Source organism: Ictidomys tridecemlineatus, chromosome 1 (assembly GCF_052094955.1).
Source record: "Ictidomys tridecemlineatus isolate mIctTri1 chromosome 1, mIctTri1.hap1, whole genome shotgun sequence".
NCBI lineage: Eukaryota > Metazoa > Chordata > Mammalia > Rodentia > Sciuridae > Ictidomys > Ictidomys tridecemlineatus.
In genome coordinates, this window is record NC_135477.1 from 115,097,660 (window position 1) to 115,113,279 (window position 15,620).

Consider the following 15,620-nt stretch of genomic DNA (forward strand, 5'->3'; position numbering starts at 1 on the left):
AGTTCCTTTTTTTCCAAACTAGTTAGAAGTCTTTCCTAACTCGGAGGCCATGATAAATTATGTCTAATAATAAAAATGGACATTTGATAATTAAATGGACTGAAAATTTATTAATTTATAATTGAGTTCTGATGGATAAAGATTAATTTGTCACTATCTTAATTATGAATGTCTCCATATGAAAGTTTGAGTTGTTTATGGAGTACCATGAAAATAATATAAAATCCAGATATTTTGGTAAACTATCATGATTTATTAGTGATCAGTACTAGATTTAATTCAAACTAAGTATTTTAAATAAATAATAAATGATTGCTTACTGCTTTTTTTATTCACATGTAAACTTGATGAACTAACTGGTCCCCCTATTTTTTTGTCTGTTGTATATTTAGAAAGTAATTCCTTGTTGAAAACCTACTTTACAGAATGTTTTTTATTTTAAAATATTTTCCATATGAAAGCATCAAATTGTGGTTAGAGATCATATTTGTATAGCTGCTAATGAACTTATTTAAATTCTAAAGTACCTTAGGTTAAAATAATGTTCATTTACTCTGACACTCTCTTAATTCCTTAGGAAACATTCCTTCTTTCTATTACCATACTCAATAGTAGTAATCAGGACAAAAATATTACCAAGAAATGAATTTCCATGAAAATTCAATTAAATTTTAAAACTAAAGTACTTAATGAAATAGATTATGTTGGACAGATTTTTCAGTACTATGGAAAAATATTTTCAATTAAAGAAAAATATTTCAGTTGTTTTTAAGTTAGAAGATTTGGCTTATCAGGGAGAATTTAGCTTCTTAAGAAAAGAACCTTAAAGTAGCTTTACTGATGACTAGAAAAGAGCATGTCAGTCTCAATAAATTTAATCAATTGTTGAGGGGGTGCAGGTTGGGGGGCTTACCAGGGTTTGAACTCTGGCTCAGAAGTACCTGACCACAGACATACCCCCAGCCCTGTTTTGTATTTTATTTAGAGACGGGGTCTAAGCAGTTTGCTTAGTGCCTTACTTTTGCTGAGGCTGGCTTTGAACTTATAATCCTCCTGCCTCAGCCTCCCAAACCACTGGAATTACAGGAATGTGCCACCATGCTTGGCCAAATTTAATCAATCTTAATAATACTTGAAGAGACGCTATGTAGCTTCACTTCATTTAATATTTTTTAACATAAGAGCATGACTTTTCATTTATTGACACTACCTTCTTTCCCACCTCAAGCACTTTTATTTGAGTAAGAATATCATCTGTGGTGAAAGATGCCTCAAGGCTAAGTTATCTCCCAAAACCTCATCTCTTAACCTTCAGGGTTAAATGCCAGCATATGTATTTTGGTGGAATACTTACATTCAAACCATAACACTAAGTTTATGAAGATTTAGTTTATTCAAAAGGTTTTTTTTTTTCCCCCTCAGTGCCGGCTCTGAAACCTAAGACCTGTACTATATCCCCAACTGCCCATAAGAGTTTTGTCACTTTAGCATTCACTTCATGTGCTGATTTATTTATTCATTATTTTTTGTTGGTTCATGGTAATTACATATAATAGTGGAATTCATTATGCATTTCATGTTCATAGCAGCACAATTCACATTAGCCCTGTTATGGGACCAGCCTATGTATCCATCAATGAAAGAATGGATAAACAATATATGGTATAATCACAGTGGAGTTTTATTAAGTCATGAAGAATGAAATCATGTCACTTTCTGGTAAATGGATGGAACTGGTGAATATAATGCTGCATGAAATAAGCCAAACATAAAGTCAAAACTATAATGTCTGCTCACATGGAAGAGAAAGAGGGTTGCTAGGGAAAAGAATTTTAAAAGGGATCTCTTGAAAATAGAAGGGAGACCAATAAAATACAGGGGGTTTGAGAGGGAGAAGGGAAGAAGTTTGGGTGTAACTGAGTAAAGAAGGGGAAATGTAATAGAAAGGAAAATCTGAGTTGAGAGTACAGATCATTAGGACCCTGTAAGCCATTGTAATTACTTTGGCTCTGATCATGAATGAAATGGTGAGATAGTGAACAATTTTGTGTGGAGAAGTAGAATAATCTTTTTTAAAAAGGGTCACTGTTAAAAATAGTTTCAAAGTTGAAAGGCAGTCATACACAATTTAGGAGGAGATGATGCAACAACAGGGTGGTGGCTGAGAGGTGATGAGAAGTGGTGAGTTCTAGATATAATTGAATATATCTATATAATTGAATATGTTGATGGACTCTGAGTTTAAAAGATGTCAGCTGTAAATGTACCAGGTTTAGGGAACAACATGAGGTGTTCCATTTTGAATATATTGTTTGTCTACAGACTTTCATGTGGAGACAAAAAAAGACAATTGGTATCAAGTCTGCAGTTTGAAAGAGATCTCTGTGTCAGATACAAATGTCATAGTTGTTATGTCGGTGATATTTAGAATTAACAGATTAGCCTGGGAGAGTAGCTCAGTGAGTAGTGTGCTTGCCTAGCATTTGTCAGGCCTGGATTTGATTCTCTGCAGAGCAAAATGTGAAATTGAGGCAGTGGTAGAATTATATGGGGGTAGTGGAGAAGGTATTATTTAGAGGATAAAAGCAAGCTCTTCATCACTTGGTAGTTTTCAGGTAAGAAACGGGCTTCTATTAGAATAAGGTAAAAGGGATGATTGTAGGGTAAGTTGAGGATATTTTGATATCCTATGAATTTCAGAAGGCACAGTGGAAGCTGGCTATAGGAGAGAAACAAGGATTAAATGGAAGTATGTAAAATACGAGAGGAAGAAATGAAGGTTCACCCTGGGCCATGATCTTATGATTGACATAAAGACAAAAAGTATAGTGAGACCTGTCCCATGGGTGTAAGGCCAGTAGCAGACATGAAGTTTTGTTCATTTCATGGTAGAGAGTGAAAGCTGTCCTATGAAGTTGTCTGGGTAGCATTTGTCAAATGAATGTTTAAAATTTTTCCAATGCTCAATGGGGACCAAGACCTGTTACGTAAAGCAGAAACCATTAGGAAAATACAAAGGGACAATGGAGTGATGATGAGTTGTTCAGGAACAGGAGACATAACAGAGGAAAGATAACAAAGCCTTTATGAAGGAGGGAGTGTAGGAAGTGGACTTAAGCTTAGGTAGCATTTTTTCATTGGAGGTTGGGGGTTTTCATAAAGGGTAGGAATGTAGTTAAACCATGGCACATATTCTCTGATTACTAACTATTTGTGTTTAGCACACAGGTAGCATTTGGAGGCTATACTGTGCAGTTGGTGGCTAAGAAAGTAATAGTGATTGAAGGATGGATATCGAGCAAGGTAGTAGTAGAATCAGTTTTCTCTAGCAAAGGTTAACCTGGCTGTGCTAAGGTGGATGGTTTGGAAGAGTGAGGAATTTAAGATGAGAAGATCACGATCCTGATTATGGGTAACCTTTCTGAGATGAAAGGGGAAGACAAAGGTATTGTAGAGGCAGAAACTGAGTGCTTACATGGAGAATGACAGATCTAGTAATTGAAGAAAGTAGTTTAGCCAGGAAGAGTCTTGGATGATAAATTTAAGACAAGTTGAAGATAGTGCATTAGAATTGGGTAAGTAGAGGCCCAGCAGGAATAATGTATATTAATATCTTGTCTGTTCTGTCTTCTATATACTAATCTGACAGTTGTGGGGAAAATACTTGCGAGAATAACAAAGTTAGCAGAGTAAATTGATTAACTCAAACTGCCTCATTTCATGTTTTCCTTATATTTAAACATCTTTTCCTTACATTTAATAAAGATTTACATGTTGTCATACATCTCAAACAATTTGTATTTTCAGGGAAATTTTGGTGAAGTATATAAGGGCACATTAAAGGATAAAACTAATGTTGCTGTTAAAACGTGTAAAGAAGATCTTCCTCAGGAATTGAAAATAAAATTTTTACAAGAAGCCAAGTGAGTTCTCTAAAATAATATAAATATGCATTTTAATTCACTGTAACATACTTATTCATTATACTGCATTTATAATCAAAATCCAAGTTTGAAGGTATCTTAAATTGTGATTTGTTGAAGTAGAAATAAGCACTTTTATAATGAGGAAACAATTTGTTTTTTTAAGGTAGACTATATGTTGATAGGCAATCATAACAAGACAGGTATTTAAAAGTAGTGAGTATTCTGTGCTTCTTTTAAATATAGCAATGTTTTTGTTTATCATACATTCACCTAGATATGTCTACATGCAATGTGATTATCTTTAGAACAAAAATATTACTGTGTCATATGCTTAAGATACTTATAATATATAATTATACTCTCCGTGGATATTGAGTTGATTCTCTTTTACTAGTTATTAGTTTTCTTTTCTGAGAACCTGAAATTTTTCAGTTTAGTGTCTGGAATTTGTTAAAAGTATACACATTGTTTTTATTTTTTTTCCTATAAGCTAAAATTTAATGTTCTACCTTACTATCCCTGTATAACAAATAGGTAAAACTATTCTATTAGTGGTTAAATTCAGCATATACAATAAAAGACAATAGGTAACTTGGACAGAATAAACTAGATGGAAATATGGATGGAAGATGAATGAATGGTTAATGGATGATGGGAAATAATACATAGATCCATACATTTTTTTTGTGATATATAAATAGAGAATAGATGGCAAGGAGAACTGTCCCATGACATGGATCATTTTGATGTACATTTTTTCATTCATCATCTAAAAATGAATGGTCTTGGCAATGGATAAAAATAGTTGGAAACATTTGTTAAATATTATCCATAGAATAAATTTGGAGATCCTTTTGTCTGAATTTCTAATAAGTTAAACTCTGTGCTCTCATAATTGAAATTCATAGCCTCATTTTTTTATGGCTGTTTGTTCATAGGTATTCTTAAGGTAAAAAGGCTGTTATAACGTTTTCAAAAAACTTAAATTTTATTCTAGCATAATTGTTTCGTTGCACAGTGAAGAGTTTGATTTCTTCTTTAAAAAAAAATTTTTTTGTCGTTGATAGACCTTTATTTTTTGTATATTCGATGCTAAGAATCGAACCCAGTGCCTCACACATGGCCAGCAAGTGTGCTATCATTGAGCCCCAGCCCCTTAATTTCTTTTAAAATAAAATTAGAAAATTTTAAAAATGAAAAAGTTTATTCATTCAAACTTTTTAGTGTCCTTTAATGGGTTCTAAATCTATTTAGTTATCTAATACTACAGAGTTCATAGTGGCTATTGTTTGCAATTTCTTTACCAAGCAGCTTCTAACTTAAGAAACAATATTTTGAAGTTGAACATTCTTTAAATTTCCTTTTTAATTTCTAGAATAAATTATAATCTCAAAGTTAATGGCAATATTTTTCCTTGATCTCTAGAATTCTTTGTAGTCTTTTTATTTGTAAATTATGTATTTTAAGTCTAAAATATTAGAGTTTATCCTGCTTTAGCAGTATACACACGAAACACTTTTTTTTCCCCCAAAGTTCTTTCATCCTAGGAAAGAATACTGCAATTTTCAAATAGGAGCAAATTTAAGATTGTCAGTGGATAAAATTTGGATGTAAAAGACATAATCGGGGCAGCAAGCTTCTGAAGATATGTAATCCGTTTTCAGCTCATACTTTGAATCCTATGGATGAGCCTATGTTATTCCTATAACCTTTGATGAAATTTTCTTTACCAAATTAACTCTATTCTGCTTCAGCTTTAGCATGTTACTCAATGATTTTTTTAACATCTTGCCAAATTTATTAACGTTTTTGTGTCCTACCATTTTTTAATTGATCATGATTCTAAGTATTTAAATGTAAGTGTAATGATCACTGTAGCATTTACAAATTAGGTGTGTTTAATTTGGTGATGGTACTAAAATCAGATACATAGAAGGAATTCTACATCTTTTGAACAAACTAGATTATTCCTATTTAGCATAATTTTACTCATTCAGAGGAGATAATTTTTAAGTGGCTATTTAATTCAATTAAGGTGAATTGACCCACTTGTGTCTATATTTTGTTAATATTTATGAATACTTGTTTATTACATCTTTTTTATAATTAGAAGTTATGTTGACATTTTAAAATTGAATTGTGATTAAACAATTTTGTGCACACGATTTAAAAATAAAGTATTAATGACTAAAGCATTCACTTATATTTAGATGATAATTATACTTTTCTCTAATCCAGAATTCTCAAGCAATATGATCATCCTAATATTGTCAAACTCATAGGAGTTTGCACACAAAGACAACCTGTCTACATCATTATGGAACTGGTTCCAGGTAATGATTTGAGAAATTTGCACAATGACATTTTAATGTTATGTTTTATTACTTTTTTATGTGCAGTCTCTTTAATTTCTCCTTGTAAAGTTTCCAAGGATTTTGTGAAACATTTTCCCTATAACAAAGAACTTGTACATATACTCAATGTTTTATAGGCTATTACACTTTGCTGTTTTTTGAAAATGTCAGCCAACTTTTTTTTTGAGACAGATTTACAACTGTAGTATGGAATTCAGTAGTATGTTTATGTGTAGAAAGCTGTGTAGAAAAACGTCTCCTTAGTGTGACTTTATAGCAGGGATAGCACTTCTTATATATCTTCTTGTGTATCATTTTCCAAGTACATCTCCACATATCCTCTTTGGTCTTTGGATCACTTATGAACCGTGAACTTCTTTCACATGTGGGCAAACAAAATGTGCACTATTTAGTAACTTCTTGTATTTCTTTCTGGTGACTTTCAATGCCTCCTGGTCTTCTGGTTAACAACTTGGGACAAGAAAAGTCTGAAACTGATGGTGTGTTTTTAAGTTTTTCTCATTATCCATCTTTCTGATAATCCAATCAGAGGTAAAGTTTGATCTTGATAAGATTTATAAGTACGATATTTAATCATGAAAAGTATTTGCCTTTTTAAGTTTTACCTGTAACAATTACTAATTTTAAAAGAAGATATTTAAAGGAATGTGAAACTATTTGTAATTTCCATTAAAATACATTAAGTAAATTTAGTATTTAATGGGAAAATTACGTTATTGTCTACATAATTGTTCTACTCTTTAAGCTTATTGTCCCATTTTATCATACTACTTTACCTGCTATTGGAATATTCACAATGTTACTATATAACTATGAACACAAAGATCATCATCTGTATCCTCATCAGCATGGTATTGTTTTAGGTCCATTGTATGTTGGAATGATTTGTACTACTTATGATCTTAATACAAATTTCAGTACTGTGAAAAGAGGAAAAGATACAGTATAAAAATTTAAGAACAGTGGATAGTGTATAATTAAAATAGGACATGAATGTTATACGTACACATTAACATTCATATAGGTGCAAATGAAACTCCTGGTGAATAAGAAATGGCATATGGGAAGTGGGGTGGGGGACTTAATGAGGAAAGGCAAATGACCTTATCATGGATACTTAAAAGTAGCAAGGAAGCAAATTCATGATGACAAGTTTAAGTAAATTGAAGAAGAAAGTTTTGTATGAAACCCAGGCAAATGTTTATTCAGACACAGACAAGTAACTTGTGTTAATACTTCTTAAATTTATTTAAAAATGTAATGAAAAGTAAAAAATTCTAAATTAAAGCTTTTCACTGAACAACCTACTTATATCCCCAAAACTTGTTAGCCATTTATAGATTTTTAAATTATTTTTAGAGAATGATGTTTAATACAGGTACCTTGACTTTTATGCAGTCCTTTAGATAATTCTTTAAATTAAATCATAAGAAATCATTCTAACACTATTAGATCTTGCTTTTTTCTCGTCATAAATACAATTTGGATCAGTTTTAATGTTTGTTATGCATAAACTACTTTTACCTTCATTTTACTGGCTATAGTTTATTCCATTTTGTATATTTACATACTTTACATCATAATCATTTATGTAAGGATTAGGTGGTTTTATTTTTAACATTGATGAATAAATGACTCTGGACTCACTGTAAGAATCATATGAAGGAGGGTAAAAATAGTGAGAAAGTTGGATCCAAGCTTGTTTTGATTTAAAGTCAATGTATTAGCTCTTTATTGCTGGATGACAAATTATCACTGTCTAGAAGATTAAAACAACACCAATTTTTTACTTCGTAGTAGTGTTGGGTTAGAAGTCAAGGCAGAGCTGTATGCAGTGGCTCACAGGTAATTCCAGCAATTCAGGTGGCTGAGTCAGGAAAATTGCAAGATCAAGGCCAGCCTCGGGAAGGAAGTGAGGCTCTTAACCACTTAGACTCTGTTTCAAAAGGGGTTGGGGATGTAGCTCAGAGGTAGCTTGGGTTTAATTCCTAGTACCTCTCATCCACCTCCCCCTCCCCCCCCCCCCAAAAAGGCGGCCTTGACTGAATTCCCAGTGCCTCAGAAACTCAAAATCAAAATGTCAGATGAAGCTCTTATCTGGAGACTCTGGGGGAAAACCCATTGCCCTTCTCCTTCAGTTGTTGGCAGAGTCCTATGCCTTGCAGCTATCAGTCTGGGGTTCCCATTTCTTCACTTCTTGTCAGCTGGGGTATCTCTTAGCTTCATAAGATTGCCTACATTTCTGTTCACATGGTCTCTGCATCTTCAAAGCCAGCACTGGCATATCAAATCCCTCAAATGTTTTTGATTATTGTGACTTCAGTTACCATCTGGACAATATTCTCTGCTCTTAAAAGGGCTCATATAATTAGATCACATCTACCCAGATAAGCCTGATTTAAGTACAACTATGCCATGTGACTGAACATAACTGAGAGTGGCATGTTTTCATAATCACAGGATCCAGGTACTTGGGTGGAGACTGTTTGGGAGCCATTCTCCAATTGTGCCAACCACAAATTTTGCTAAATTTTCTTAAAGGCTAGCTGCATTGTAGAATCTGAAACATATCAGTGAACTTTTCATACTCCCTGAGTTCATTGGTTGATCATGAAATTTAAATATATCTTTTACCCATGCATGATTTTATAGCATCATGCTTTGATCATTTGGAAAATATCAGGTCATCAGGCAATTTAGACTTTTCAAATAGTGACACAATTCATTATACAGTATCAAAAGATTCTATTCATTAATGTCACAACCAACATCAGAAAGTTGTCTCGGCATTGACCTACTCTTGGTAGCAAATAAATGCATCCTAAACTATGAATTTTTATTTGAAAGCTTAAATTTTATCACTGGCAACAAAAACTGTCATTGTTTTTCCTTTTAATGTTCAATGTCCATTTTTGGGAAAACATCTGTCAAATACCTTAATTTTTTCATAACCCTAAATTTTGGTTCCTTTTTAAAAACGGCCTTATGCTTAATTGTATGTCAATTATCAATAATATGCATGTAGTATATAAACATTTGTTTATATCTTTGAAACATTACCACAATCAAGGAAAGGAACACATCAATTGTCCCTACATTTTCTCATACTTCTTTGTAAGTCCTTCCTCTAATCCTTTCTGTATTCATTGTAGTTAACCACTGTACTTAACCAACTATTTGTTGGCTTTTCTTCAAACTTTATATAAGTGGAATAATATAACAAGTGCTCTCTTTGTCTAGATTCTTCCTCTTAACATAATTGATTAGTCCATTTTGTAATACATCAGTAATTTTTTGTTAAAAAGCCTTCTATTCTACAAATAAACCATGGTTTATTCATTCAGCTATTGAATGGACTTTTGAGTTTCCAGTTTGGGGCTATTACACTGAAGTTGATGTGAACATTGATATACACACCTTTGTATGGACATGCACTTTGATTTTTTTCTTAGGAAACTAAGAGTGAAATGAATGGATCATATTGTATTTCCATCTAAATTTTTTTATTCTAATTAGTTATACATGGCAGTAGACTGCATTTTGACACATACATAAATGGAGCATAACTTCTGGTTGTACATGATGTAGAGTTACACAGGTCATGTAGTCATATAGGCATATGTAACAATGTCAGATTCATTTTACTATCATTCCTACCCCCATACCCCCTTCTCTCCCTTCACTTCCCTCTGTTTAGTCCAAAATACCATTATTCTCCCCACCTCTTACTGCGAATTAGCATTCTCATATCAGAAAACATTCAGCATTTAGTTCTTTGGGATTGGTTTATTTTCCTTCATAAAATATTCTCCTGTTCCATCCTTTTACCAGCAAATGTCATAACTTAATTCTGTAAGGCAGAGTACTATTGTATTGTGTGTGTGTATACATAGCACATTTTCTTTATCCATTCGTTTAAGGACACGTAGGTTGGATCCATTGTTTAGCTACTGTGAATGGAGCTGCTATAAACGTTGAAGTGGTTGTGACACTATAGTAAGTACTTTGGGTATAAACCAAGGAGTGGGACAGCTGGGTCAAATGGTACTTCATTCTACGTTTTCTGAGGAATCTGCATACTGCTTTTTATAGTGGTTGCAGCAATTTGCAGTCCCACCAGCTATGTATGAGTGAACCTTTTCCCCCACATCCTCATCAACATTTTTTGTTGTTTGTATTCTTGATAAGTGCCATTCTGACTAGAGTGAGATGGAATCTTGGTGTAGTTTTGATTTGCATTTCTCCAGTTGCTAGAGATGTTGAATGTTTTTCATATACTGTCGACTGATCATATTACTTCTGTATAGTGTCTGTTCAGTTCCTTGGCTCATTTATTGATTGGGTTATTTGGTTTTTTGGAAGTTATATTTTTTGAGTTCTTTATAAATCCTGGAGATTAATACTTTATCTAAGATGCTGGTGGTAAAGATTCTTTGCCCATTCTGTAAGGTCTCTTCACGTTGTTTTCTTTGCTGTGAAGATTTTTAGTTTGATTCCATTTCATTTATTGATTTTTGATTTTTACTTCTTGCATGTTAGGAGTCATTATTAAGGAAGCCAGTTCTTAAGCTGACATGGTAGAGATTTGGGCCTACTTTTTCTATTAAGCACAGAGCCTCTGTTGTAGTGCCCAAGTCTTTGATCCACTTTCATTTGATTATTATTATTTTTTTTTTTTTTTTGGTGCAGGGTGAGATGAGGGTTTAATATTTTGCTACATAAGACCTTCAAAGAAGAATTAACTGATACTTCTAAGATTATACAATAAAATAGAAAATCAGTTTGGAAGAGTTCCCTCCATCTATGAAGCTACTATCATCCTGATACCAAAACCAGACAAAGACACATCAAGGAAAGAAAACTTCAGACCAATATTCCTGACGAACATATATGCAAAAATTCTCAATTCTGGCAAATTGCATACAAAAATCTATTAAAAGTATAGTGCACCATGATCAAGTGGGGTTCATTTCAGAGATGCAGGTTTGGTTCACCATATAGAAATCAATAAATGTAATCCATCACATCAATAGACAAAAAGATATGATCACTTCAATAGATTCGGAGAAAACCTTTGCCAAATTCAGCACCCATTCGTATTTGAAACATTAGAAAAACTAGGGATAGTAGGAACATACCTCAACATAGCTTCTTAAAAATTTAAATGCAATCAAATTGCTTTCCAAAATGACGGGTACAGTTTATATTCCCAGTAGCAGTCCATTACAGAACCAGCTCTTCCATATCCTCATTAACACTTGGTCTGGTCTGTCTTTTTTTTATTTTATATATCTATGTATGACAGCAGAATGCAGTACAATTTTTATTACATAGGGCACATTTTTTCATATCCTCTGGTTGTATACAAAGTATATTCACACCAATATGTGTCTTCATACATGTACTTTGGATAATGATGTCCACCACATTCCACCATTATTTCTAACCCCCTACCTGCTCCCTTTCCCTCCTACCCCTCTGCCTATCTAGAGTTTATCTATTCCTCCCATACTCCCCCTTCCTACCCCACTATGAATCAGCCTCCTTATATCAGAAAATATTAAGCATTTGTTTTTATGGGATTGGCTAACTTTGCTTAGCGTTATCTTCAAATCCATTCATTTACTTGCAAATGCCATGATTTTATTCTTGATGAGTAGTATTCCATTGTATGTGTGTATTCCCCTTTTTTTATCTACTCAGTCTTTAGCTATTATAATACTTATGCAGATGTATTTTATGTTTTTAATTTGCCTCTCTCCACTAATGTTGAGCATCTTTTCATATTTTTTCCACTTGAAATTCTTTGTTCAATTGTCTGTTCAAATCATTTCCCTTTTAAATTGGGGTATTTGTAAAGAACCAAGACCCAATTACAAGAAAACACCTTCTGAATACAAGAGTGTTTTGTCAGTCTATATCCTACTCTGTTTTCTTAACAGTGTTTAAAAACAGAAGTTTTTTTTTTTTGTTTTGTTTTTTTGGTGAAGTCCAATTTATCATTTTTTTCTTAGGGGGGTTTTAATGGTGTGTTTAAAAAACCTTTGTTGAACCCAAGATCACAAAAATTTTTCACTTTAAAATTTTTTTTTAATTTGCTTTTAGAAAAAAAAATTAAATAATTTTAGAATTTATATTTATGACCAATTTTGAGTTAATTTTTGCATATGTTATAAGGAATGGTTTGAAGTCTGGTTTTGGTGGATGGATATTCACTTGTTTCAACATCACTTATTTCAATGACTATCTTCTCTCCTAAGTTCTTAATATAAAACCTTTTTTTGGGGGGGGGTATATATTTTAGTCTCTTTTTAGACTAATTCTTTTCTGTCAATTCTATTGCTTATCTTCCTGCCAATATCAATCTTTCTTTATGACTATAGCTCTATACTCTTCACCCTAAAATAAACAATATGCAGTGAACTAATTTTTGACAAGGGCTACAAGAAGACATAACAGGGGAAAAATGGTCTGTATAGTAAATAGTTCTGGGAAAATTGGGTTTCCATGTGCAAAAGAATGAAATTGGATCCTTATATTCTACACAAAAGTCAATTCAAAATAGACTCATTCAGTATTTTATCTAACTATAAAACAGAAGAGAACATAGAGGAAAGACTCCTACGTATTGACCTCGGCAGGAATTTTTTTTTTAATATTGCGCCAAAAGTTCAGATCACAAAAGCAAAATTAAATGGGCTATATATAAACTATCTTCACAATTAAAAGGGAACCTGTAGAATGAGAAATACTTGCAAACTATATACCCGATTTTTTAAAAAATGCCTTTGAATATTAACCCTTGAAGAAATTTTTTAGTTATAGATGGACACTATATCTTTATGTATTTTTATGTGGTGCTAATGATTGAACCTGGTGTTACACATACAAGGCAGGTGCTCTACTGCTGAGCTACAACCCCAGCCCAATACCCAAAGTTTTTAAAGAACTCTTATAACTCAATAGTAGAAACATGGTCTGGTTAAAAGTGGGCAAAAACCTGAATAGGCATTTGATTAGACATTAAAAAGACCAAAAAATATATGAAAAGATGCTCAAGATCATTAATCAGGCACGGTATGCAAATCAAAAGGCTAAGATACCTCCCTCATACCCTTTAGGATGGCTATTATGAAAAGATGAAACAGAACTCTGGTGGTGGAAATGTAGTTTGGTACAAAAATTATGGAAAATGGTATGGAGGTTTCTTAGTCCAACTTTTTAAAAATTTCCTATCTCATGGCCCAGCAGTTTCACTTTGGGGCATATGCCCAAAAGAAATTAAATCTCACCACATAAAGATATCTGCATTCCATGTGGTTGCAGCATTATTCACAATAGCCAAGATATGGAGACAAACTGATGGACTATGCCTTTATGGATGAAGAAAATGTGGTATATATGTATAATGGACCATTCAATACTAAGAAGAACAAGATCTTGCCATTTGGAACATCATGAACTAGTCAGGAGAAAATGATAAGTGAAACACAGCAAGAAAAATGTTGGGAGATCTCACTTGTATGTGAACTCTAGAAAAATCAACAGCAGTTACAAGGAATGATGGGAAATGTACATCAGAGGATACAAAGTAACAGGAAGAGTCAACAAGACTACAGATTTAAGGATGACTGTAGGTTATATAATTATACCATCCCTGGTTTTTATGCCGAGTAGCTTTTAGCTGCTCTTGCAAAACAAAAGGAAAAAAAGGGAGGGGGACTGTGAAATGATGCATATTGATTTACTTCAATATAGTCACCTTTCTGCTATGTCTGATAACATACTGTCTACTTAAAACATGCACAAAAATTGATTTTAAAATACTATCAGTTAATGTTAGTCTTTGCTCTTTTTCAAAAATTATTTCTCTAATGAGTTTCTTTGCATACCCATATCAATTTAATATTAGTTTTATGTGCTTTCTGGAATTTAGATTGGGATTACATTGAATTTATAGGTCACTTTTGGGGAAATAAACCTCCTTGTATTGGTTTTCTAACCAAGGACATTCTAGTTATATAAGTCTTAGATTTTTTTTCTCAGTAAAGTTCTATAGAGTTTAGCATACAGCAGTTTCCTTCTTTTGTCAGACTTATTACTAAGCATTTCATTTTTTGTGACGGTCTTGACTTCTTAAAAATTTACTCACTATGAAAGTCACAGGATATTTGAACAACACCATCAGTCAACTTTACCTAAATTTTATAGGACACTCATACAATGTCACCAGAGTGTACATTACCACTGTACATTACATTGATTTTTTTTAATCAAAGTGACAATATTATTGTCCATACAACAAATTTTAGTAATTTTATGAGAATGTAAGTTCTTGGATCAATCTAAAAAAATTTGGGAACTCAATGTGCAGCTGAATAATCGATTAGTTAAGTCAAGAAGTTAGAAAGTAACTTGAACCGAATGAAAACATAGCATCTCAGTATTCGTAGTATGCCCATAAAGCAGTAACCCCTTACTAGATTTTCTAATTGCTATACTAAAATAGGACATAATGACAGTATGTAGTATAAACACTATAAGACTTATTTTTTTTTGGGGGGGGGGGAATTTGGGGTAATTTAAGTCCAATAACTAGTAATGTTTGTCTTCAGGGAGTATCTCAACAGACATGGCTTTTGAATCCTTTAGGTTTTAATCTGTTAAATCTAATGTTGTGGAAATTGGGCCACACAATAGAAAGTTCTAAAAATTATGTTCTTACAACTTTACGCCAACTTCAAGTTAATCCTTTGTAACCATCTTTCCTAGTTCTACTCCCTTCTCTTAATATATTGCTATTTAACTCCTACTGTATCCTCCTTTCTCATCAAAGAACCAATGTATATCTCTGAATTCATAAATGAATTTATGAGAAAGCATGATGTCCTTTTGAGGGAAAATAAGATACTTCCACTACAAGATGAAAGTCTTATTACGAAAAGCACAGGAGAAATTAAATAGACTTGGTCGAATTTGAAGAAGCATAGGAACTTTGTCTCCTTCCCCTCCATTCTTTTCTCCCTTTTCCAGCATATGGTCATAGATGCATATGGTCATTGAAAAGCAGTGCTGAAAAAGGTAATGGTGAGGAGCTCAAGCCCAGTGAACACTGGTGAGGACATGGAGAAACCAAAACACTCGTACATAGCTGGTAGAATGTAAAATTATACAGCCACTCTGAGAAGAATTTCAGTTTCTTGAGCCAACTAAACATCTATTTTTCAATGACCTAATAATTCTATTCCAAGGTATCTATTCAAAAGAAATGAAAATACATGTTCCATGCAAAATCTTGAATGCAAATGTTCACAGCATT

General features: G+C 32.9%; 1 protein-coding gene across 10 annotated transcripts in view; it reads left to right on the forward strand.

The window, feature by feature from the left end:
* Positions 1-15,620, forward strand: part of Fer (FER tyrosine kinase) — a 396,280-nt gene that overhangs the window by 247,068 nt on the left and 133,592 nt on the right. For 8 of the 10 annotated variants that reach the window (XM_078045431.1, XM_005327220.5, XM_040273795.2 and 5 more), the window contains 2 exons: positions 3,808-3,923; positions 6,165-6,259. In XM_078045431.1, coding sequence (XP_077901557.1) covers positions 3,808-3,923; positions 6,165-6,259 — 211 coding nt within the window. Of the gene's footprint in view, positions 1-3,807; positions 3,924-5,459; positions 5,661-6,164; positions 6,260-15,620 lie in introns of those variants that run through there. The other 2 variants (XM_040273797.2, XR_013437379.1) reach the window with 2 other exon arrangements.